The sequence below is a fragment of the Hemiscyllium ocellatum genome, chromosome 22, assembly GCF_020745735.1.
Source record: "Hemiscyllium ocellatum isolate sHemOce1 chromosome 22, sHemOce1.pat.X.cur, whole genome shotgun sequence".
Taxonomy (NCBI): Eukaryota; Metazoa; Chordata; class Chondrichthyes; order Orectolobiformes; family Hemiscylliidae; genus Hemiscyllium; species Hemiscyllium ocellatum.
This window is the reverse complement of record NC_083422.1, coordinates 31,341,548-31,369,254: the sequence shown is the minus strand read 5'-3', so window position 1 is coordinate 31,369,254 and position 27,707 is coordinate 31,341,548. Positions and strand designations below refer to the sequence as shown.

The following is a 27,707-nucleotide window of genomic DNA, read 5'->3' as shown; positions in this document are numbered from 1 at the left end:
GTGGCACAGACAGCATCACATAGGGCACTTCACACCTTAAAGGCATTATCTGGGCTGACATGAATTGTTAAAGTTCACTTGAGAATGTGACTTTTACATGTTCTGCGATTTACATCTAAAAGAAATGAAACCAATATGTTCATTCTAAAAGACAAGAGACTTAACAAACAATTCAGTTCTTTTTCAATATACAATTTCAGTTATATCACACTGTAAACTTTTGCTATAAATTCTGAGTCTTACAATCTTAAACTCCACAACCACCTGAAGGAGCAGCGCTCCAAAATCGAATGCTTCCAAACCTGTTGGAGTATGACCTAGTGTTGTCAGATTTTTTAAATTTTGTCTACCCCAGTCCAACACTGGCATCTCCAAATCATGCAAACCAAATGCCCGCCTCATTATCCTGTCTACCTGTGACCCCACTTTCAAGGAACTATGAACTTGCACCCAAAGGTCTCTTTGTTCAGCAACACTCTCCAGGACCTTACCATTAAGTGTGAGAGTCCTGCTGAAAATGTGTTGCTGGTTAAAACACAGCAGGTTAGGCAGCATCCAAGGAACAGGAAATTTGACGTTTCGGGCATAAGCCCTTATTTGCCTTTCCAAAATGCAGCACCTCACTTTTATCTAAATTGAACTCCATCTGCCACTCCTCAGCCCCATTGGCCCAACTGATCAAGATCCCATTGTAGTCTGAGGTATCTTTCTTTGCTGTCCACTACACCTCTGATTTTATTTTCATCTGCAAGCTTACTAAACATGCAAATCATCTACATGGACCCAGCACCAACCCTTGCAGCACACTGCTGGTCACAGGTCTCCAGTCCATCTTGAAATAAGGATTATTTTAGGTAAAATTCATTCATTATTACCATGTAGACGTGTCAAGAAATACCACATTTATCATGCATTTCCAATTCTCCAGAGAAGGTCATGACTTGGAGATGCCAGTGTGGGGTGTACAAAGTTAAAAATCACACAACATCAGATTATAGTCCAACAGGTTTAATTGGAAGTACTAGCTTTCAGAGCGTCGCTCCGAAAGCTAGTGTGCTTCCAATTAAACCTGTTGGACTATAACCTGGTGTTGTGAGATCTTTAACTCCAGAGAAGGTGGCAGTGATAAATGTCCTGATGGTAGTTAAGAGCCAATGAGCTACGTGTGCATTGTGAATCTCTAAAAATCCAAGCCATTAAGGAAAGTAGGCTTTCATCCCTAAAGGGGATTAATGAATCAGGCAGCTTGCTTGGCCACTTTTAACATAGTGCCAGCTTTTCATTTTAAATTTCAAAAGAAAATTGGTTCAAATTCTCTAAGTACCACGGTTGGATTTAAATTCATGCTCTGGAATTATTAAACCAGTCTCTATTATTGCAGCAACTTAGCCACTGCGCAACCTTTCTTATATTGTAACATGCAGGCATGTTGGTGGCTAATCCCTTTTATTGGCCACACAGTGACACTCACTGACATCACATTCCCAGAGACAGTTCACTGGTTGGGTGGAGAGCAAAGCAACTAAGAGCAATCAAAGTGTGGACACCATAAATGGTGGTTGACAGTTGATTGAAAACTTAACACAGCCATTGTGAATATTTTGCAAATTGAAGCTCGAAACAGTCATCAGACCCTTTGCTCAAGTAAGCATAAGGTTTAATGGTTCTCCATAGGCCCCCGGTACATTTTGTAACAATTTTTGATCCAAAGCAGGACAGTAAGAAAGACAGAAATTCTTTAAACTGTTCAAGACAATTGCAGATTCTTGAGACAATGTTTGAAGGGATCGTTAAGTATTTACGATTTATCCCTTTATAATTGATGCAATTGTCTCAGATGATGAGTACTTGTCCATGCACTCCAGTGACCTTTGACCTAGGAAAGAAGGTTTAACAAGAGGCTATGTGGTTGGTAGACACAATGGAGCATGCCTGACAGAGAGAGGAGCTGGAGGGTGAAGACAACCAGCACAGAGATAGAGACAAATAGATGCTGCAGTAGGGCACAGTCATCGGCATCTTGGAGTATTTGGGAATAATCTAAGCTCTTCATAGAAAGATCAGTTTTCTATGTAGCAAAGCAAAGAATAATCGAAATCTAGGTGGTCTTGTGGAAACAATGTAAAAGCAAACCAAAAGGGTTGAATCCTAAAAACAAAGGTGGATTGCTCAGCCATGTAAAAGAGCTGGAAATTTGTATTAAAATGCTAGATCATGAACTAGATACTGTTTGTTGGTTGACTGAAAAAGAATTCTGGAGAACAATGCCATTAGTACTGAGGTGAGCCAAGTAACAGCAAGGTTTCATAGATGTCAGTCTTGTCTGGTACCTTGAGTGAAATACAACTGCCAATAGTGAAATTGATTATCTGGGCAAATGAAAGATCCTGCATACCAGAGTCCAAGTTGGGAAGATTGGGCGATTGCTCACGATACCACATTTGTGCGGGCAGTTGGGTAACATACTTGCGTTACCGCATGATCCGCCTTTACGACTGACTTTTTAAAAAGGAATTTGTTTCCACTTGGAATATTTGGTTGTGTAAACGCTACAAGAAGTGAAATCTTCTCCGTAATTTTTTCTACTGGAGGTCACTCAGTAAATTTAGTTGTTTGGTTTATTGCTTCTGCATGGGGCTAGAACATTTCACAGTGACTTACCAATATTTTGTAATGCAAATTTCTGCCATAGAATCGGTGTGCACATGCCACCCTTCATTAGGCACACATGGATGCCTATCCTTCAGTTGAAAGAAAAGAACAACATACATGCCCTTCTAGGCAAAACAATGTATTTCATTCATTGTAAAACATACTCAAATGTTAATGCATCCCATTAATTAAATTTTTATTAAATTTCTCTATAATTTTTGATCTGCTTAAAAGATGTTCTCTGCTTTAGTTCAAAGTTGGTTAATCATGGAGATTCCCAATTCACCTACCCTAATTCTGTAAAATTAGTATGTGAATTAGATGTCAGCAGTCAAGTAGAGGCAGAAACTCAGTGATTATATTACTGGAGCAACAACCTAGAAGGTAAGGACTAATATTCCAGTGACTGCAAGTTTAAATTCTAGTGCGGCATGAGAGTCCGAACTCCTATTTAGATCCAAAAATAAATTGCTTATTTCAGTAACATTTCTTATTTTAAAATATTGATATTTTAATATGATAACTAAGAAGACTAATGTAGAATACTCGGCCAGACTAAATCAGAGTGTGAACTCTAGAGTTTAGATTGTTGAGGTTTTAAGGCAGAGAATGATTTTCAGGTTATAAATTTCCCTGCAATACTATTCTTTTAGCTCCCGAAAGTGGTAGCATATATCTGTATTGGGATAGAGTTCCAAGTAGTGCCAGCATATAATTTCCCATACAATTCACCCAAATAGCCATTTTCTATCGCACACCTTAATCCAGTTCACTGACAACAAGTGCCGAATGACATTTATATCCAACTTCATCACAAAAGCCTGGACTTTAGTTTCTGCTACATTCAGATAAATGTCAAAAGGAAATTCACTAACCAGCAAGAAGGAAAATCAAGAAGCCCACAACTTTAAGGAGAGATAGCCAGAGCACACACAGGCTGAAAATAACAAATGCTCCAAATAATATGGTATTAAACAGAACATAGAATTGCTCATCAGCTAATTAAAAAATACTTTGGATTGCAAACTGTCTAACTGTACTAGGACCCCTGAGCTTGGTAACCTTTAAAGTGCTTACTCAACATTTACTGTGCTCCATCAGTAGGTTTTCATGTCTGTTTTACTGAGTGAGGTTCATACAGGTTTAACAGGCAATGACATATTTCTGTCCAGTTAAACACTTGCATATTTTTGAGTCATTCAGTATAGAAAAGGCCCTTCAGCCCACCAAGTCTATTTTGATCAACAAACACCAAACTATACTAATCCCTGCACATTGTCCACTGTTTACTGTGCCCTGGCATTTTATGTGCTCATCCAGATATTACCTAAATATTTTGAGTGGATCTGCCTCCACAACCCTCTTGGGCAATACATTCCATATTTCTACCATGTTCTGGTGGAAAAAAATACTTTTCCTCAGATCCCCTCTAAATCACTTATTCCTCATCTTCAACTAATATTCTCTGGTCTTAGACATTCCTACCATGGGGAATAGATTTGCACACAGTCTACCCTGTCTATGCCTCCCATAACTTTGTATGCCTCAAGCAAACCACCGCCCCCCGCCCCCCGCCCCGCCCCCGCCCCCCCGCCCCGCCCCCCTCGCCACCCCCTCCAGCTGGCTCTGCTTCATGGAAAATAAACCTAGCTTATCCACACTCTCCTCATAACTGAAATGTTTCATCACACACAACATCCTGGTGAGTCTCCTCTGCACCCTCCCCAATGTAATTACATCCTGATTGTGCAGTTCTGACCGCTGCACTCAGTGTTCTGTAGCCTAAACAATGGTCTATAAAGCTGCAGCAAGATTTCCCTGTTCCTTTATTCTATTTCAAGTTAGCAAAGGCAAGCATCCCATATGCCTTCTTCATCACCCTATTAACTTGTACTGACACCTTCAGGGATCTATGGACTTGTGCAATAGGTTCATTTATTTCTCAATGAATGGATCTACCATTCATTGTATATACCCTTCTCTTAATAGGCCTCCCAAAATGCATCATGATTAATCACTTATCAGGAATAAATTCGATCTGCCATCACTCTGCCCAATTTAGTAGCCAATCAATATCAGACTGTAGCCCAAGACCATCTTCCGCACTATCAGCACCACCACCAATGTTTGTGTCATCTGCACATTTATTAATTTTACTCTCCACTTTCACATCCAAGTCATTAATGTACATAACAAACAACAAGGGTACTAGCATCAACCCCTCTAGTACACTGGTGGTCACAGGCTTTCAATCATAGAAAGAACCCACAATAATCACTCATTGCCTCAGATTTGTATGCCCATTTTGAATTCAGTTTTCCAACTTGCCTAGCGTCCCATGGGCTTTTACCTTTTGGACCAGAGTTCCATGTAGGACATTATGAAAGGTTTTAATAAAGTCCATGTAAATCACATCAACTGCACTATCCTAATCAATATATTAGTCACCTTTTCAAAAAAATCCAACTAAATTTGCAAGACAGGATCTCCATTCAATAAATCTGTGCTGATCATTACCTGATTAATCCATGTCTTTGTAAATATTGATTAATCCTGTCCCTCACAATTTTTTCCAATTATTTTCTTACTACTGATGTCAGACTAACTGGTCTGTAATTACTCAGCCTATCCTTGTAGCCCTTCTTGACCAAATGAATCACATTATCCTCCAATCATGTGGCACTTCTCCTGTGTCCATCAAAGTATTAAATATCCCCGTGAACCCCAGAAACTCTCCTCCCTTGCCTCCCACAGCAGTCTGGGATACATTTCATCATTATCTTTGGATCTATGCCTGTTACTATTCAGGTAACTAGATATCAATAAATTGAAGAAAATTCAAATATTTAGTTCATATTTTCATTTTCTTGAAAAATCTCAGATGCTTCTAGGTTCAATAAATTACATTATATTAGTGCTCACTATCATTATGTGGAACATTGCAGCAACTAACCAAAAACAGTAGGATTCTGCAAACACAAATGAGATAAAAAGATGTGTATTGTTTTGGTGCTGTTGAGGGCACTCAAAGAACTTTCTGGTCTTCTTTCAACAGTTACACTCATCTGATCTGTCTCTAGTCTCCCCTCCCCCATCAATTTAGTAGACAGTTTAATTAACCTGTATTGCACAATCTCACTGTCAGAAATCTACATCCAAATGGGATTAAATACTTAAGACAGCAAATGGAAGACTTCACGTACTGTCTTCTCAAGCATCACAATGCACGATAAACTGGTCAAATTCAGTTTGTTTAATAGATACCTTTAAATCCATTATTGAACAGGTTAAATCAGATGAATAAGGTCAAAAGCATTCAAAATCCAGCACTAAAACCGATCCTAGGTGACGTGTACCAAATCGACTCTAACGCAAACAAACAACTGAATGTGTTCCTTTGTTGCCAATTGAAAAAGGCTCTGCCTAGACTTGGCGATAAAATTCTTGAATCCCACTTTCCATTCCCACTATCTCTTGCCACAACTGCACATAAAAGCAATTGTACAAAGAAATTAAGGAGAAAAACATCATCCTGAAAATAAGTTAGTAAAAACTCACTTATTTAATTTTACAAAGTATAGAAATAACTGAGAATTTAATCAAGTCAACCGAACAATGTGATCAACAGAAAAAGTGAAATGTTTATAACTCTGAAATTCTTTTTGTTTTACACTGTTTATTTTAATGGTCATCCATAACAATGTTATTCATTATGACTATGGAGATCCCAGATATCCAAACATCCAATTTCTGAATGATGTATTTAGAATCATGATTTTACACAGTGATGCCGTTTTAATGATCCAACTTTTCCTGTATTTATGAATGGTCCAACACTGTTCTCTGCCTTACGTACAAATTGACTCGCAATTGGGACTTCAGAGTGGAACCAGTTCACAACCAAGGGACTGCCTGGGCTTACTTTATTTGCATCATCATTTCAATTCAGCACCTGCTGCCATGACGACTTTACAATAACCAATACTCAATGCATGCAAGAGGCAGATGTTTAACAGAAAGACAACACCCTGACTCAGAATGTTCCTTCAATACTAATTGAAATGACAATCTTAGTCTTGTGTATTGTACAATGTAATGGCTGTGGAAAAAAAAATCTGAAGCTGTATTGTTCCATCCAATTTGGTGTGTTATGGACTAGACCAGACAACTCAAAACATTCTTAAGCAGGCAGCCCTAGACCTAACTTTGCACTTTGTTTCGCTAAGTGTACAGTGAAAATTACCCAGAATAAGATAGCTAAGTTGACTACTAGATTTTAAAACAGACCAAAAGTTTATTCACACAATGAAACACAAAGAACAGAACAAAGAACCCTTACAGAACTCAACCTATCCAACTCAACTTAATTATGCTGTTCTGAATACACACATCAGTCCCCAATAAGCAAACTCCCTTTAAAAAAAAGTATAAATGGAACAACATGCTTACAGATTGAAGTTGAAGGGCAGAAAAGAGAGAGAGTTTCCACACAGCTCTCTGTTGAACTTCACAGTTCAGGACCAAACTAACAACTGCTCAGCTCAGCTAAAGAGCTGACCACTCCCCTTTTATTACACAGGTCTTAAAACGTTAACTCTGCTTTCTCTCCACAGATGCTGCTAGACCAGAGTTTCTTCAATAATTTGTTTTTGTTTGTTTCAGATCGCCAGTATCCACAATTCTTTGTTTCCATATATTATTGAATCCATGTCTCTGTCCAATTAGCTTTCTGATCAACAGATAATTCACCAGTAATTCCGAAGTTCAAAGTTGGCAAGTGAAGTTGAGTACGTGTGCACTGCTCTGCTACCAACTCCATCCCACAATATAGATGGGGTAACCAGTGGCCCTAACAGAAACATACACACCATTATTCACTCACTCACTATACTGTTACACAAAGGTTGGCATTACTGTTACAGAAATGTATCACAATGACAGCTTTATCTTTGGAGTCTTTCAACAGCCTTTAAGACAGTCCACGTTGTACCAGACATGTTTCACCTAGTCTACATTTACAACCTGGGAGCTGGAAATGACAGTGCACACTATTGCAAAAAAAACTATTTGTCTGCAGTTAAAACTAGTGGGCACAGATCTCTTGATCTTGAAACAGCCCCCAGCATAGAATGACTAAACCAAACTCTCATCCTATGTTTGCACAGAATAAAATTTAGGACTATACTGAAGTTATCTTTCAAATCTGTGCAAATGCAAGCATGGGTCAGGGTATTAAAAGGGAAATTTACTGAGAAGGTAAACACTTACTTGAATAGTAATATTTAGTACTAAATGCAATTGAAACGCTTTGGAAAATTATCTGCACAGATAAGTGAATTTTGCTCTGATCATATTACTTAAGCAGCATTATGTGAAATGAGTTCATCTTGAATCTAATCAACACACCAAACACCAACACACAAAGATTTAACCAGGATGTCGGGGGGGAAAGAAGTTTCATCAGCTCCTTAAACTGTTGTCATAACTCAGATTTGTCACATAATAGCCCCAGCAAGTTTCTGGGTGGTTTCCTGAGAATGACATATTATGCTGTTGGGCATTGAATTTCATTAGTGTGTTGTAGCAGAGAAATAGATTTTGCATCACATAATCACTTACAAAACTGTGTTATTATACACAGGCTGCTTCTGCTTTTAAGATTCAGTCTTAATCATGATTAAATACCTATTAATGGAACCTAGGTTAAGCAGTCACCTGTCTTATGCAGACAATTGTTATTACACTAGGAAGTGAAATCCAAGGACTTTACAAAACAGAATATCTAATAATACAGAATATCCTACAAGGCACAACATTGTACTGTATCCTACTATATTTATTTAATCCACAAAAGGCATGCAAAGAAACCTTTATACAACTTAGAAAAATACAGCACAGAACAGGCCCTTTGGCCCACGATGTTGTGCTGAGATTTAATCCTAATGTAAAATATAGTAACAACCTACACACCCCTCACTCACTGCTATCTTTATGAAATTAGTGGTACCATATAGTCATGGTAGTTAATGCAAGGGTTCCAGGCTCGAGAGGGCAGTTCCATCACATTTTGTGTGGCAGCATGATCATGTGACACCGCTGAAAACACCTGTCCTCACAAGTCGTATTCGGAGTAGCAGACCACATGGCCCACTCATGGAGCCTTCTCCACCACTCAATATGATCATGGTTGATTTTCAACCTTAACTCCACCTTCCTGCATATGTCTGTTTTTCTGAGATACCGAGAAATCTGTCAATCACAGCCTTAAAGTTATTCATCCAAGGGGCATCCACAACCCTCTGTTTGCAAATTCCAAAAACTGAAAACATTTGACTGAAGTAATTTCTCCTCAACTTAGTCATAAGTGATTGGACCCTATATATTAAATTTCTCAGTGAACGCAACAATCTCTTCGTACCTATCCTGTCAAGCCCTTCATATTTTTGTACATTTAAATGAGATTGCCTCTCATTCTTCTAAATTCCACAGAATAAAGAGCCCATTTACTCAGCCCCTCACGACAGGGCAACCTTCTCAACACTAGGATCAATTAGGTAAGCCTTTGCTGTGCCACCTCAAATGCAAGTATATCCTTTTTTAAGGAAACCAAATCTGCATATTATATTCCAGTTGAGATCTCACCGAAACCCTGCATTCCATTGAGACTGCAGCTGTAGCAACTGGTAGCAGATTTAAGGGTGAGCCCCTTGGAGTGAAGCAATGACAAATGCATTCTTCTTCACAGAAGTCCTAAAGCAGAGAATTGCTGAACACATTGGGTAGATATGGTCAGCTAAGAATCTATCTTCCCCTCGTCCCTCACTCAGCAGTTTGTTTTAACCTGTATTACCACTGTCCCTTCTCACCATCATGCTGTAGGTGAAAGAACTCTGGGAAGGTGAAGGCCTAGTGGTATTATCACTGGACTATTTATCCAGAGATCTAGATAACGTTCTGGGGACCCTGGTTCAAACCCCGCCACAGCAGATGGTGGAATTTGAATTCGATAAGTATCTGGAATTAAGAATCTAACACTGACCACAAATCCATTGCCAATTGTCAGGAAAAACCCTTCTGGTTCACTCATGCCCTTTAGGGAAGGACACTGCCATCCTTACTTGGTTGGGCCTACATGTGAATCCAGACCCACAGCAATGTAGTTGACTCTTAACTGCCCTCTGGCAATTAGGGTTGGGTAATAAATGCTGCCTAGACAGTGACACCCTTATCTTGTGAATCAAACAAAAACAAACTGCATTTTACTGCACTTAAGTTTGGAAGCAAGTGACTTGTGAAGAATTGTTAAAGTTGGACCAAGTCCTGTGGCACACACCACACCATTCCCTTCAGACTTCAGTAACATAAAACAACTCTGAAAACTACTAATCCGGAAAGAAGAAAATGATCCCTTTCAACAGGACTCGTTGGAGCTTCTTGCTCCTGCTGAGCACAGATTCAGCTCCACAAGGTTAACTGAGGATACTAACAGCTGCATTGAACACCAAAATGGCAGGGCTGATATTGACTCTGCCACATGTTCACAACCTGTGTGTATACATATGGTGTCTTACACCAGGCAGTCACAAGTACCTTGAACTCCAATTTGAAGACAAAATAGCACTTATAACATTGGCAAACCAGGTATTGCAGAACCAAATTTCATGGCCACAGACTTTGAAATATTCAAACGAGTGGGCACTATATAACATGTCAGATTACTGAGGAGTCAAATCTAAAATTTAACTCTCCAGAAGTGAGAGAATTGTGAACTCTCCAGATCTCAGCTCCTGATCGCAATCATCAATTTATAATCAGCAAGTAGCTAATGCAGAATTACTGTAAGATAATGGAACTGACTTTGTAAACTGTTACTTAATCAATTAACCATATGTACTAATTGCTTGGAGTACTCCATGTTAGAGTACCGCTAAGATTCAAAAGCTAATAAGTAATTAATAGCTCATCTTGCTTCTTCCATAATTGGCACAAAAAGTTTCATCAATTTTCAGTAAATTTGGAATTCCAATCAAGGCCTGCAAAAGTATAGATGCTAATATAATTCAAACAGATTGATGTTTAATAGTTCAGATATCCAATTAATTCCGAATGTTAACCATGCGGTAAACCCCAGATATTTCCTTGATAAGCTATTAATATAGCAATGTTAAGGATATATCTAGCACCTGTAATGAAGTGTTCTTTTGAAGAGTTTTCGCACTCCCATTATGATCATAAGAAGAAAATGCTAGAATTTATGATGAAAGAATTATAAATAAATGTTCAAGGCAACTTAGTGCATGACTTTCAAGCGATGGCATTCCCCTGATGTTTCTCAGGTACTCTTCAAAACCGTTCCATACATGAAATGATACGGCAAATTCTTCATAAACTGTTGGGTAGATTTTCTAAATATTCCCTCTTGTCAGGATCAGGGAGAGAATACTTGGGTCCAGGTGTTTCTCTAGTTTCTGGGTTCCTCAGTTAAGAATAACATATTTCATACATTTTGCATCAGAAGTGTGTACATGTGCCAAAAATTCTATTTCGGATCTTCGAGATGCCTTAAAGCACCAAAAAATCCAACTGCAGCACCACCAATTGGACCTTTCCATTTGTGAATCTCGGTTGTCAGAACTGTTTTCATAACTACACTGACGACAAAAGTACTTCTCCAAAAAGCATTTCTGAGAGCCTGTGCGAGGCACTAAATAACCCTATACACAAAGTGCAACCAGGGCTACAGAGTTGAGTGCGGAAGTCATAAAGGGCCACATCATTGAAGGAGGAGATAGAGAAGGGACACAGCATCAAGAGACAATTTCGGGAAGAACCCTCGTGGAGATAAAGTGAACTTAGATACATGGGGTACCTTATCTTGCCTTGTGCTTTGGGTTTAGAGTCAAGAAAGTATCTCATGCCCAACAGAAGCAGAGTGGTACATGGCAGAAAAAGGGAGGAGCTGTGGCATCTTGTACGATCTACTTGACCAATGATTGCTATTGTGCTGGAAGAGAGTCCAGGACCCTCAACTTGAGAAAGAGCCTGGTGCTCTGCACGTTTTGCATACGCACCTTCTGGCACAGATCTGTGTGTGATCTGAACAGAGTGTAAAACTAGGAATTTTAAAAGTTCCTGAGAGAAGACTTGAGAGATAGGTCAGCCATGAGTCTAATCCCCTGCTTAAGAAACACGCAAACTGCTGTACTTGAGACAGGATACTGGCGTTATTTGCAACATCAGTGGGTCAGACCTGCTTTCAAAGAGGACAGGGAGGAGCAGTAACAGGTGTGAGAGAGCAGGAGGAAGAGAAGTACAAGAAAAGGAAGGTAATTTCAATTCATGCATGCACATCCACCCACTGTCAAATTCAACTCTAAACCATGATGAGGACACTAATCTTGTTAGAGTTGCTGTGCATATAAATCCAAAAAGAGGTTTGGTATGATCACAAATAAAAGTCAATAATGACATCTCACTATCCAAAGGTATAGCCATGTCATTGAAACGCTCATTTCTGGTGGTCAAAGTTGATACTTCATGTTAAGCGAAATTTAAGACTGAAGTTCAGATTAAAGTTTAGTTTCAACTTTCTGATTTGCAACAAGTCTGAATTTTTTGTTGGAACATTCCTGCAGATTATGACAACTCTTATAGTGTTAGTTTGAAACATATTTGACTCTTAAACAAAATCTGCAATGCACTCACTGAGTTGCACAAATATATATCAACAACTTTGAAACTAAGCCATATCAGTGTATAGACAAAGTAATCAATATTCAATTCACCTACTTCCAACAAAACCAGTTTCGGGACAATGAAAAGCAAATTTAAAAAGGCAGTGCCAGAAAATTTGAAATGAAAACAGAAAATGCTGGAAACACTCAGCTTCTAGAGAAAATCTTATTTTTAAAAAAGAAAATCCATTCATGGAATGCGTACACTGCTGGAAAGGCCAGCATTTACTATCCATCACTTGAGGTGGTGGTGGCGACCCAGAATCACTGTAGTTTATGTGGCGTTGGTGTATCCACATTGTTGTCAGGAGGGAGGACTTCAGGTGCAGACTGATTCCAGCATTTTGTCTTCACTGATAATTCTTGATGCATTGTTATCAATAAATTCTACAAATAAAAGTAACATGTAATACGCAAGTAATTCACTATGATATTGGAAATGTACTGGAAGGCATTAGGAGTCTAATAGTTTTTTTAAAAATCTATAGTTGTGTGTTATATTCTGCCAATATTTTAATTTTGTACTACACTACCCTGTTGTATTTCTTTATGTTATATAACGTATATATTTCCAATACATCATTGCTAATTTACACATGCTTTCCACACCAGTTTCAATTATGTGTTAATAGTGATATTTGTAAATCTATTTTTAAATGTATTAAAATAATGAACTATTAGTATTTTTCTTAAATTTAGAGTGTATCCTACTATCCCCAAGTAAGCAGTGCTCAATTGGCATTAAATTCAATGACCTTAAGATTCACGAGTATCATAAACTTTGTGACTGGAGGTTTACTGCAAAAAAACCTTGAGATCTGATAGGAGTAAGAATATCAGAGCCTTTTTCAATATTGAACGCGAGAGTAAAGGGAATGACATCTCAGTTCATTTGATTCTTAAACATTATTCATGCACCTTCATTAATGTAAAATTTCAGCAGACATTTTCAAATTTTAAAACTGTATTACAACAAATTAAACAATTTACACAATTAATATGTTCACAAGAATTTGCATATTTAATAAATGTACACATTCTAAATTCATCTGTAATGTCTTTATATATTCAAATTGTTCCCAAATCACCTATTTCCAAGTTTATTAAACCAATAGTAAATCAAATTCTAAAATTATCAGACCTTCAAATCTTTTTGATCAGAAGTCCTGCTATCCACTCTTCCTTCAAAACAATTCCAAATAATTTGCAGTGGCTCACAGATATAACTACTATGGGGTAACATTTCAATCAGGTGAACAGTGCCACATTCTCTGAAGTCAGCTTCATTAGTTAACATTTTGTTCTGTTCTGTGCATCTCCAATTGAATGGTGGAAACCTACAAATATTGACAACTTCAACATAAGCATTAATATCTATTCAAAAGGGACATCAGTCTTGGATTTAAAAGCATTTCTTATGCCATTCTGCTCAAATGCAGGCAATTTTTAGGTCTGTATTTCTACCACCTACAACAAATAGAGGAATTTTTTAAAAAAAAAACGCAAACCTTGGATGTTTTGGACTTGATGTAGATCTCATATTAGATTATTCTTTGATTTTAAAAGCTAACTGAGTGTCAGGTTATGGCTAGGGTTATGGTTATTGGGAGGTACACAATAATCATGAGCTGTTCTCATCTCATAAAAAGTGATACTTTGTTCTTGTTTCTGATTGTCCTCGATCTGAAATGTGAGTACATACCTCTCCTTGCTGCTGCTTTGCCTGCCAGACTGCCACGTTCCTCTGTAGGCCGCTGCTGGTTTCCCCACCAAGCCCCCGCTTTAAAAAATAACAAGAACATAAGGCTCCTACAGTTTGACAATACACGTTTTACAATGTAATTAGGGGCGAGGGGATGCAGTGTTTTTTTTAAAAACGGTTTAATTTCTAGCTTATTATATACACAAATCCACAATCATGCAAATTCTCACATGCTGCAGTTGTAACTTCTGTAAAGCACCAACACTTTATCTTAAATGATCTTCAAAACAGCACAATCAAGTAGGCATTCAGTTTAGGCTCAGGAGAATATCACATAACAAGAATGTGAAAGCATATAATGGCAATTCTAATTCATGTATCTTGAGTGCATTTGTTCAAATAAAGAGCTTTCAAAATAAATTTGATTTAAACATTTCATTTTTCTATGATAATTATCAAAAATAGTTATTAAACACATGTTAATCAAGCCATTCGAGTACAGACAAAGCACTGGGGTTTATTTCATTCGAATAGTATTCAATGAAGCCATATTACACTTATATAGAACCTGGGTTAGTCAACAGTGCTGAAATATATAAGCGCTGAATAAAGTGCATAAAAAAATGTATCAGGATGATACCAGAACTGAGAGGATACAACTATCAATAAAGTTTGAATAGACTTGAACACTTTCATTTTGATAAGACTGAGGGATGACCTGATTGCAATGTTTAAAATTATGAAGGGATTTGATAGCACAGCAATAGAGAACATGCTTCCATTTATAAGGGAATTCAAAACTAAGATAATATACAAACATAATATAATTACTAATAAAGTGATTTAAGAGAATTCAATTCAAAATTCACTTATGTAGTGGTGAAAATATGGAACTTCCCTAAAGCAGGTAATAACACCAATATATTTAAGGGGAAACAGGATTTGCACACAAGGAAAGAAGGAACAGGAGCATACTTTGATAGAATTGGAAGGAAATAGAGTGAAAAGAGACTTGGGTGACATATAAACATTGACAGAAACAGTAGTCTGTCAATGATACAAAAAGATTTTGAAGCACCTAACCAGCACAGTGCTGAAGATGACTTTTACTAAAAACCTTTCAATGTTCCACGCAAATCTTTTTGAAGCACATCTATTGACACTGTGCAGACACGCACAAGTTTGCAAGCAGCAGAAAGCAGCATACCTATGAAACAGGATGGACTGAAAGATCAGATGTGAACCCAGTTCCTCTTGGTCAGGTAGTTTTACAGCATTAAGTAGCTCAGGGAGAGACATGCACTCCCATCCAGGAGGAGGGGCCATCTCAGAGAATGATGGCTGGCAATGCTGTAACCTCGGCAGCACCAGAGTTCCCAGCATGGCAAACAACAATTGATTGAATGAACCAGGGTATGGATACCATCAATGAACTGTGAACCGCTCACAATAATGGGAGGTTGAGAAAGGGCTCCCAGTCCGCCCCAGGGAGGAACAGTGAAATATAGTGACGGTAGACGTCTAGCTGTTTCAATTTACAGCAGGTAGAAGGTAACAAATAGGCCCATGATTATATAACTTAGTTTCAGCAGCGGGAGTCGTGACAGCGGGAGCCAGGGAGTAGTCGGGAAGATACATTTGAATATGAAATACTTACCTCATGAATCAGCAGAATGAAGGTTGAACAGGATCAGAAGCGGACACGGGGACCGCTGGGTAAGTGAATTAATATATGCAGGTAGTGACTAAACCCAATACACTACAAGTGTAATGTCCCCCACCCATCGTCCACCTCTAACCAAAGAAAAGATTCTGTATGGAGTTGGTAAGGCAAGGCTTTATTTGTAATCTCTTTTGGTAATTTAGAGCAGAAGGTTGGAAGCTAGGGCAGTTGCATGCTCCTCTTGCAGGATGTGGGAGACAAGGGTCACCACTGGTATTCCTGCTGACTTCACCTGCAAGAAGTTCAAATCCCACCTCAGGCGACTGTCTGTGTGGAGCTTGCACATTCTCCCCGTGTCTGCATGAGTTTCCTCTGGGTGCTCCAGTTTCCTCCCACAATCCAAAGATGTGCAGGTCAGGCGAATTGGCCATGCTAAATTGTCCATTGTGTTAGGTGCATTACTCAGGGGTAAATGTAGGATAGGGGAATGGGTCTGGGTGGGTTATTCTTCGGAGGATTGGTGTGGATTTGTTGGACCAAATGGCCTGCTTCCACGCTGTAGGAAATCTAATAAAGTGCACCCAACTCCACCTTCTCACAGACTGTGTTAGGGAACTGGAGTGGGATAAACTTCAGATCATTTGGGAGGCAGAGAGGGGTGATAGAGAGGAATTATACGGGGGGGGGTTAGTCATGCCTAAGTTACAGGATAAAGATAGCTGGGCAACCGTCAGGAGTGGGTAAGGATATAAGCAGACAGTGAGGGACCCCCGGTGGCAATCTCCCTTAATAATAAGTATGCCATTTTGGATACTGCAGGGGGAAACGACCTAACGGGGAAAGCCTCAGCAGCCAGGTCTCTGGCACTGAGCCTGCCTCTGTGGCTCAGAAGGTAAGGGGGGGAGAATAGGAGAGTAATAGTCATAGGAGATTCAATGGTGAGAGGAACAGACAGGAGGTTCCTGTGATGACGAATGAGACTCCCAGATGATATGTTGCCTCCCGGATGCCAGGGTCAGGGATTTTTCGGATCGAGTCTACAAGAGTCTTAAGGGGGACGATGAGCAGCCAGAAGTTGTGGTACACATCGGTACGAATGATGTAACTAGGAAAATGGAAAAGTGAATATAGGGAGTTATTAGATTAGATTACATTAGATTCCCTATAGTATGGAAACAGACCCTTTGGCCCAACAAGTCCATACCGACCCTCTAAAGAGTAACCCACCCAGACCCTTGCCCTATATTTACCCCTGTCTAATGCACCTAACACTACAGGCAATTTAGCATGGCCAATTCACCTGACCCACACACCTTTGGATTGTGAGAGGAAACTGGAGTACACGGAAGAAACCTACGCAGACACGGGGAGAATGTGCAAACACCACACAGACAGTTGCCCAAGGTGGGAATTGAACCCGGTCCCTGGGGCTGTGAGGCAACAGTGTTAACCACTGAGCCACTGTGCTGCCCATTGGAAGTTTAAAGGCAGGATGAGCAGTGTAGTAATCTCAGGATTGCTACCAGTGCCATGGACTAGTGAGGCTAGCAACAGAGAGGGAGTATAGCTGAACATGTGGCTGCAGGACTGGTGTAGGAGGGAGTGCTTCAGATATGTGGATCTCTAGGATACCTTCTGCGGAAGATGGGATCTGTACAAGGAAATGGATTGCACTTGAACTGAAAAGGCACCAACATCCTGGCCGGGAGGTTTGCTAGAGCTCTTTGGGACTGTTTAAACTAGTTTGGAAGGGAGATTGGAACTGGAGCTATGGACCAGAGGATGGGGTAGCTGGTGAACAGGCAGATACAGCGTGCAAAGTGTCTCTGAGGAAGGATAGACAATTGATAGGGCAAAGTTGTAGTCAGTGTGATGGGTTGAAATTTGTCTATTTTAACGTAAGAAGTGTCAGGAATAAAGGCGATGAACTTAAAGCATGGATCAGTACTTGGAGCTACGATGCTGTGGCCATTATGGAGACTCGGGTATCACAGGAGCAGAAGTGGTTGTTGGAAGATTCCAGGGTTTAGGTGTTTCCAAAGTAGTAGGGAGGAGGGGTAAAAGAGGTGGGGGAGCGGCATTGCTGATCGGGGATAGTGTAACAGCTGCAGGAAGGGAGGAATATGGGTAGAAGTCAGAAACCGGAAATAGGCAGTCACTTTATTGGGAGTTTTCTATAGACCTGCAATAACAGAGACACAGAGGAGCAGATTGGGAAACAGATTTTGGAATGGTGCAGAAGTAGCAGGGCTGTTGTCATGGCTGACTTTAATTTCCCTAATATTTGGAACTACTTAGTGCAAATTGTTTGGATGGAGCTGATTTTGTCAGGGGTGTCCAGGAAGGATTCCTGACTAATATGTAGATAGGCCAACGAGAGTGGTGGCCATTTGAATTTGATGATTGGCAATGAACCAGGTCAGGTGACAGATCTTGCAGTGGGAGAGCATCTCTGTGATAGTGATCACAACTCCCTGACCTTGACTTCAGTTATGTAGAGGGATAGGACCAGACGGTATGGGCAAGTACTTAATTCGGGGAGAGGGAATTATAAAGAACTGTGGAGTATAAATTGGGAACAGATATTCTCAGGGGAATGCACAACAGAAATGTGGAAGTTGTTTAGGGAGCACTTGCTGCAAGTGCTGGATAGGTTTGTCCCATTGAGGCAAGGAAGGGATGGTAAGGTGAAGGAACCTTGGGTATCAAGAGTGGTGGAATATCTAGTCAAGAGAAAGAAGGAAACTTACTCAAGGTTGAGAAAGCAAGAATCAGACAGGGCTGTAAGTGTTTACAATGTAGACAGGAAGGAACTGAAGAATCAATTTAGGAGAGCTAGAAGGGGGCATGAAAAAGCCTTGGCAGGTAGGATTAAGGAAATCCCCAAGGTATTCTACACTTATGTGAGGAACAACAGGATGGCCAGAGTGCGGGTAGGGCCAGTCACGGATCGTGGAGGGAACTTATGCTACCTGGAGTCAGAGGATGTAAGGGAGATCCTCAATGAATATTTTGCTTCAGTATTCATTAATGAGAGAGACTTTTGTGAGAGAGAGTCGTTTGTGAGGACAGAGTGAAACAGGCTCATATGCTTGAACAGATGGATGTTGAGGAAAAGGATGTGCTGCAGACTTTGAAAAACATGAGGATAGATAAGTCCCTTGGGCCAGATGAGATATACTCGAGGTTACTAGGGGAAGCAAGGGAAGAGACTGCTGCGCCTTTGACAATGATCTTTGTGTCCTCACTGTCCACTGAAGTAGTACAGACGGTTGGAGGGTGGAAAATGCTATTCCCTTGTTCAAGAAAAGGAACAGGAATAACCCTGGGAATTACAGACCAGTCAGTCTTACGTCAGTGGTGGGCAAATTATTGGAGAGGATTCTGAGAGACAGGATTTATGATTATTTGGAAAACCATAGTTTAATTAGAGATAGTCATGCATGACTTTGAGAAGGGCAGGTCATGCCTCAAGCCTTACTGAATTCTTGGCGGATGTGACAAAACACATCAATGAAGGTAGAGCAGTGGATGAGGCGTATAAGGATTTTAACAAGGTATTTGATCAGATTCTCCATGGCAGATTCCTTCAGAAAGTAAGGAGGCATGGGGTACAGGGAAATTTGGCCAAGTGAATACAGAATTGGCTGGCCCATAGAAGACAAAGGGTGGTAGTAGATAAAAGTATTCAGCTTGGAGCTCAGTGACCACTGGTGTTCTGCAGGGATCTGTTCTGGGACCTTCGCTCTTTGAGTATTTTATAAATGACTTGGATGAGAAAGTGGAAGGGTGGGTTAGTAAGTTTGCCAATGACATGAAGGTTTGTGGAGTGTTAGATAGTGTGGAGGCCTGTTGTAGGTTGCATCAAGACATTGACAGAATGCAAACCTGGGCTGAATGCAGATTACGGGGTAAAAGGCTGAATTCTTGGCTGTGTGGAGGAACAGAGGGATCTCAGGGTCCACGTCCGTAGATCCCTCTAAGTTGCCACTGATGTTGATAATATTGTTACAAAGGCATATGGTGTGTTGGTTTTCATTAGCGGGGGATTGAGTTTAAGATCCACAAGGTTACGCTGCAGCTCTACAATGTCCTGGTTAGACCACAGTTGGAATACTGCATTCAGTTCTGGTCACCTCATTATAGGAAGGATATGTAAACTTTAGAGAGAGTACAGAGGCAATTTACCAGAATGCTGCCCAGGAATGGAGGGCATGTCTTATGAAGAAAGGTTGAGGGAGCTAGGGCTTTTCTCACTTGAGCGAAGGAGGAGGGGTGACTTGATAGAGGTATACAAGATGATGAGAGGCGTAGATAGCGTGGATAGCCAAAGACTTTTTTCCAGGACAGTAATGGCTATCATAAGGGGGCATAATTTTAAGAGGATTGGAGGAAGGTTTGGGGGGATAGCAGAGGTAGGTTGTTTACACAGAGAATGCACGAGATAAAAACAATGACTGCAGATGCTGGAAACCAGATTCTGGATTAGTGGTGCTGGAAGAACACAGCAGTTCAGGCAGCATCCAAAGTGCAGCGAAATCGACGTTTCGGGCAAAAGCCCTTCATCAGGAATAGGGCTTTTGTCCAAAATGTCAATTTTACTGCACTTTGGATGCTGCCTGAACTGCTGTGCTCTTCCAGTACCACTAATCCAGAGCATGAAATGCACTGCCAGCAGTGGTAGGGACATTTAAGCGACTCTTGAATAGGCACATGGATGATCGTAAAATGAAGGGAATGTAGGTTAGTGTGATCTTAGAGAGCAGGACAAAAGGTCGGCACAACATCAAGGGCTGAAGGCCCTGTACTATTCCAAGTTCTTAATCCCTTACAGCATCCCAAAGTACTTTATGAACACCAAATAACATTTGAAATTGTTCTCAATGCTACTGAGTAGGCAAAGTATTATTTTGTAAAAGATCCCTAATCTATCCTGATATTTTTCTGAGGAATTCTTAGAAACATCAAGAAGCCTCTAATTTTTATTCTAATTGGCTGTTCTTCAAGTTGAAGTCTAGGAAATGAGTGTCAGCCAATGTTCTTATCACTTGATATCCAAATGTGCACAATGCTAAAAAGACCAGTGTTCACTTCCAATGCCTGCCTAGACTCTGTGGTTTAGATAAACCATTGTTTTGGCTCTGTGACTGGTTCAAAAGTCCATTTTAAAATTTGAATTCCCATTTTCAAATCCCATCGTAGACTTGCCCCTTCCTATTTCTGTAGCCTCCTCCAGTCTTACAACTTTCAAGATAGCTGCACCCACCTAAACATGGCCTCTTCAGAAGTCCCTTTTAAATTGCTCCACCATTAGTAGCTGTGCCTTCTGCTGCTGAGTCTCCCACTTCTGGAATTCTCTTTACTTGCCTTCAAAAAGCTCTCTCAGACCCATCTCTTTGACCAAATGTTGATCCCCAACCCTAATATTTCCTTAGGTGAGTTTATGTCAAGTGTGGTCTGTAAATGTGCCTGTGAAATGCTCTGGGAATACAAGAAGTAACTAACACAACAATGGTCTAATGCAAACTATAAGTATAGTTACCCAAACCAGTATAATGTGCAAAGCCAAACATATGAGCTGGTAAACCAAGACAAATTAAAGCAGCATTATGGTTTTGAAGTAACAGTACAAGATAATGTTAAAGGAAAGAGTGAAGTCTGCAGATGCTGGAGATCAGAGCTGAAAATGTGTTGCTGGAAAAGCGCAGCAGGTCAGGCAGCATCCAAGGAACAGGAAATTCGACGTTTCGGGCATAAGCCCTTCATCAGGACTTGAAGCCATTCCTGATGAAGGGCTTATGTCTGAAACGTCGAATTTCCTGTTCGTTGGATGCTGCCTGACTGCTGCGCATTTCCAGCAACACATTTTCAGCCAAGATAATGTTAAAACAACCATACATTTGATGCAAAGTGTCAGAGACTGAATGTGAGAGACTGAAAACTGCAAGCACCTGACTTCCTATCAAGATGGCAAAGCATAACAAAACTGCTCGATGATTAACAGTCTTTGATCCCCCATATCCCCATATTCCAATGGACAGTCTCAGTTTAAAAAGGGAATGCCATGATTAATATATCATGCAATGAAACAGTGGCAAGAATTGAGATCCATTTTAAAATCAAATTTGAAATTATATTTATTAAACTTCTCAAATTGTTTTTGAAATAATCAACTGTAGAGTCAGAGATATACAGCATGGAAACAGAGCCTTTGGTCCAACTTGTCCATACTGACCAGATATCCCACCCTAATCTAGTTCCATTTGCCATCACTTGCCCCATATCTCTCTAACCCCTTCCTATTCATACGCCCATCCATGGCTTTTAAATGCTGTAATTGTACCAGCCTCCACTACTTCGTCTGGCAGCTCATTCCATACATGCACCACCCTCTCTGTGAAAAAGTTCCCCCTTAAGTCCCTTTTAAATTTTTCCCCTCTCACCCTAAACCCTTTGCCCTCTAGTTCTGGACTCCCCCACCCCAGGGAAATACCTTAGCTATTTACCTACCCATGCCCCTCATGATTTTATAAACCTCTGTAAGGTCACCCCTCAGCCTCCGACGCTCAGGGAAAACAGCCCCAGCCTGTTCAGTCTCTCCCCATAGCTTAAATCCTCCAAGCCTGGCAAATGTTTTGGGAGAATTAAGGTCGGTCACTGGCAGCATGGACATAAATTAATAGGTACAGTCAATATGATGAAATTGCGTGAAATAACCAGTTAATAATTGTACATCAAAATGTATTGATTCAGAGCCATCAAACTGATGGCCTCCCTAATTCTGGTTAACTACTCCATCCCAATAACCGAATGAGCAACGAACATGTAAATAGGAATATTTTAAAGAATAAAGTCAGAGTATAAAGTACGAAAAGCAAAATGCAATAAAAACTTTTAGAAGCTGAGTTTCAAAGAGATAGCAACTAAAAGGCCTCGATAATTAGTGGGACTCTGGCCGAGATCAAGGATGGATCTCTGCTGTGAAATAGTTCTGGTGTCTATGCATCTGAGGTCAGTTCAGTTTCTTCCTGGATAGATGCAATTTAATTGGGGCAAATGAATGTTTCAGCTTTTTACCCCATCTCTACAGGCAGATGTATTTTGCTGCAGAATATTTCATCACAAACTAACTACACACAAAAAAAAAGTTGGTTAGGGTGTTAAGCAGACTTTAAATATAGTCACAAGGTGCAATAAAGCAGTTTGCCTAAAGAAAATAATATGCAATCAGCATTCAGCATACTTAAAGAAAACCCTGCTTTTATTCAACACTTCAGCATAATTCAGAAATCTCCCAAAATACACATACAGGTAGTGGCCTAACACAGTAAAGCCCAGGAACAGCAATAATATGAATGGACATTAGACAGGACACATCTTTAATGTTCGCCCAAATGAAAGAGGGTCAACATTTCATCTGAAAGACATGACACTTCTTGAAATGCAACACTACCTTATTACAGCACCAGAACGTCTGTTTAAATCACATGCTCAAGTTGGAGGGTGAATCTTAAATCCACGACTCTCTGACTATGGTAGGATTTAACAACTGAACTAAACTGACACAACACTTGATATTGACACAAGAAGCCGAATTTAAAAATCACAAGGTAACTAATCCACCTGATATTCAACTTCAATAATACTGCCTTTGGCTCAAATACTAAGCACAGCCAGCTGACTGAAATGATAAGGCTTCAACTGTTAACATAGCTGGTCTGAGCAGAGAAGCTGCTGGGGATTTCCCACTAGAAACTACAAATAGAATCCAGGTCCAGAAAAGGAGCAGCTATGTAAGGATTGCATTCACCATGTACTGCTTAGAACCTCCTCGAAGGCCAATATGGAAAGTTTTCAGCCGCATATGCCACCCTTTTCTCTCCCAATGGGCACCAGAACTCCCATCCCAGCAACTGTGAAAACAACCTGCCTCCTGAAATCCCATTCCTGCCAGCGAGTTGCCCATTTGGACCAGCAGCATGTATATGAGGCATGGGGGTTAAAACGGTTGCTGAGGTCTGCAAGCCACCAACCATGACTTCGAACTTACCTCTGAGTCCACCTGACAGCATCAGAATTTAGATATAAAAGCAATGAATTGCTCCATTTTACATGCAAACACAATACCTCTTTTGTACTTTCAACCTTATGCTTCTTTCTTTTAGGATTGCTGACCATTCTATGAATATAAAAGTAAACTAAATGGCCTATTCCCACATACTACCTGGTAGAAAGCGAGCTGGTTAAAACCTTTCTGGGGATGTCATCCTTTGATTCACCCTTTGTATGAGGAAGCACGAGACTGAAAATGTAATGTAGAATTACAGAACAAAAGGAGAAAAGGGATGTGTGTCATTGCTTTCATATAGTTGCATTTTATGTGTATTTAAGACGTAATGTAACAAAATCTGATGTGACTTTGTGATAGTTATCCAAGTGGACAGAGATGCTGCAGGTATCACTGCACAATTTGATGAAATGTGGTTCAGTGAACTGGTCCCCTTTAACAAGAAATGACAAATTAAAGCACGCAGCTGGAAATAATCTCCACTCATAATCAAATCCTCAACCATGGAATTTTTACTGCCATTGCTGTTCTCTCATTCCATTTATTCACAAATCTGTAGCTATCAGATCTAATGAAAAACATCAAACAGCAAGTCAAATTTCAAAAAGCCCAGCATCTGCTTATTTGTTCTCTTTTAACTTGGTTTCAAAGCTACTTCTTCAAAACAACAGAGGATGATTACCCTCAAATGTAGATGAAACTTGCATATCATGGGCAAAAGGGATTCTTAAGCTTCTTTTCATACAAAAGCAAAGAACAAATGAAAGTTATACCATGGGAACACTGCCTTTCTTTCTCATCTTGCTACTCAGCAGCATTGTCAGCCACCACAACAATCATTAAAAAGGGCCTTTGCCAAACTACAAATGAGATGCGGCTGTAATATGTATAATACGATTAAATAGAACATGTTCAGCAGTTTGTCATGGAATTACATTTCCCTCGCTGAATCATGCTGAGGCACAGTTTTGTGAATGCCAGTTGCCTGCCAGCACTTCCCCAAAGTACCCATTCTTTATGCTTGATCCGGAGTGTGCTTACAGGTTACTTGACCAGAATCAATCATAGCCAAGTCTGATTCACCTCTCTTTCACTGTCTATACAGTGCATTTGCCAGCAGGGGCCACTGTATAATAATGAGAGCAGAAAGCCTTTCTGATTCCTCCTGTTCTTGCTTTAAAGGTTTTGCAGCCAACTGTCATCCTGGTTAAAACTGACTATCTCAGCGGAGAATGACGACTGAAGCTGGGACTTTCCGGTCATGTGTGCACAAACACATTGAGCATTGGTCAATAGGTTATTTAAGAATGGATTTAAAATATCCAAAACATTGTAACCCAGAGAGATAATCTCAAATTTAACCTTGGAATCGGACACCCTGCTGGACCAACAAAAAAATGATGTAAATAGCATGAATCCAAACTAGCTCTGCATGAGTAATTATTGCCAAAGATTTATATTAAGTGCATTTGTGGTAGTTATATACTTAAGTGACATGACTTAAAGTATTTTGCTGTTAAGAGTCTAGACTTGCTCATAATCACATCACTAACTGGAGATGGAAGATCTGCCTGCTAGAAACTTTTTAAAAGACTAAGCACCAGCATACAGCAAACACTATTTAAGGTTGCAAGGGTAATGAGTACAAAATGAAAGTGCTTTAGAAAACCAGATAATAACATTTGCTTGAAATTGGGGACCCATTTCTGTTCAATTATTGGATGAGTGATTTTGATTTTCATTAATGGCTATTCAGAGGGAGAATTCATTTATGAATATTACCTGTCTCCAGGCTTGGTCTGATTGCCTTCTATTTGTCTCAGATGCAGTCGAAATAAAGTCAGGCATGTGTACTTGCAATACTTAAATCAGACAACATTTTGCCAATTGAACTACTTGTGTTTTAATAAGCAAGAATATATAGACTTGTGAAAGAATTTCAATTACAAATCATATTCTGGAAGAATTTGCCTGAAGACAGGCAACTATGATAAACCTGTCAAGTTTCTACAGGACATTCCTCTAGCTCCAAATTTATTAATGTAGAATCGCCACAGTAGTTACAGAAATGTTAGAGTCAGAGTCAGAGTCATACAGCACGGACATCGACCCTTCAGTCCAACCAGTCCATGCTGACCATCATCCCAAACTAAACCAGTCCCACCTGCCTGTATTTGGCCCAGATCCCTCCAAACATTTCTTATTCATGCACTTCTCCAAATGTCTTTTGCACATTGTAAGTGTAGCCACATCGACCACCTCCTCTCGATGTTCATTCCACACACAAACCACTCTCCATAAAAGATGTTGTCCCTCATGTTCTTTCTAAATCTTTCTCCTTTCACCCTAGTCTTGAAAGCACCTACCATAGGGAAATGCCATTAACCTTTATCTGTACCCCTCATAATTTTATAAACCTTTATAAGGTCATTCCTCAACTTCCTATGTCCCAGTGAACAAAGTCCAAGCTTATCCAGCCTCTCCTTATAATTCAAACCCTTCTTCCTGGCAAAGTCCTAGTAATTCTCTTCTGAACCCTCTTCAGCTTAATAATATACTTATTTTAACAGAGCCACCAGACCTGAACACAGGACTCTAGAAGAGACCTCACTAACATCCTGTACAACCTCAATATGATGTTCCAATTCCTAAACTCTAAGATCTGAGCAATGAAAGCAAGCATGCTAAATGTCTTCTTAAACACCTGTAAACAAACCACAAAGAATTATGTCCCTGACCCTACATGCCTCTGTATTCTACAACACAACCCAAAACCCTACTTTAAATTGTATAAGTTCTGCCCTTGTTTTACCAAAATGCAATACCTCTCAGAGTCATAGAGATGTACAGCATGGAAACAGATCCTTCGGTCCAACCCGTCCATGCCGACCAGATATCCCAACCCAATCTAGTCCCACCTTCCAGCACCCGGCCCATATCCCTCCAAATCCTTCCTATTCATATACCCATCCAAATGCGTCTTAAATGTTGCAATTGTACCAGCCTGCACCACATCCTTTGGCAGCTCATCATACACGTACCGTCCTCTGTGTGAAAGAGTTGCCCCTTAGGTCTCTTTTATATCTTTCCCCTCTCACCCTAAATCTATGCCCTCTAGTTCTGCACTCCCCAACTCCAGGGAAAAGACTTTGCCTATTTATCCGATCCATACCCCTCAATTTTGTAAACTTCTATAAGGTCACCCCTCAGCCTCTGACGCTCCAGGGAAAACAGCCTGTTCAGCCTTTCCCTGTAGCTCAGATCCTCCAACCCTGGCAACATCCTTGTAAATCTTTTCTGAACCCTTTCAAGTTTCACAACATCTTTCCGATAGGAAGGAGACCAGAATTGCACGCAATATTCCAACAGTAGCCTGACCAATGTCCTGTACAGTCGCAACATGATCTCCCAACTCCTGTACTCAATACTCTGACCAATAAAGAAAAGCATACCAAACGACTTCTTCACTATCCTATCTACCTGCAACTCCACTTTCAAGGAGCTATGAACCTGCACTCCAAGGCCTCTTTGTTCAGCAACACTCCAAGGACCTTACCATTAAGTGTATAAGTCCTGCTAAGATTTGCTTTTCCAAAATGCAGCACCTCACATTTATCTGAATTAAACTCCATCTGCCACTTCTCAGCCCATTGACCCATCTGGTCCAGATCCTGTTGTAATCGGAGGTAACCCTCTTCACTGTCCACTACACCTCCAATTTTGGTGTCATCTGCAAACTTACTAACTGTACCTCTCATGCTCGCATCCAAATCATTTACGTAAATGACAAAAAGTAGAGGACCCAGCACCGATCTTTGTGGCACTCCACTGGTCACAGGCCTCCAGTCTGAAAAACAACCCACCACCACCACCCTCTGTCTTCTACAC

General features: G+C 40.2%; 1 protein-coding gene across 6 annotated transcripts in view; it reads right to left on the bottom strand.

The window, feature by feature from the left end:
• Window positions 1-27,707, bottom strand: part of ctbp2a (C-terminal binding protein 2a) — a 288,354-nt gene that overhangs the window by 141,530 nt on the left and 119,117 nt on the right. For 5 of the 6 annotated variants that reach the window (XM_060842008.1, XM_060842006.1, XM_060842010.1 and 2 more), the window contains one exon: window positions 14,089-14,166. The exons of the other annotated variant lie outside the window; for it this stretch is intronic. In XM_060842008.1, the coding sequence (XP_060697991.1) occupies window positions 14,089-14,166 (78 nt within the window). The remainder of the gene's footprint in view (window positions 1-14,088; window positions 14,167-27,707) is intronic. 6 annotated transcript variants of the gene reach the window in all.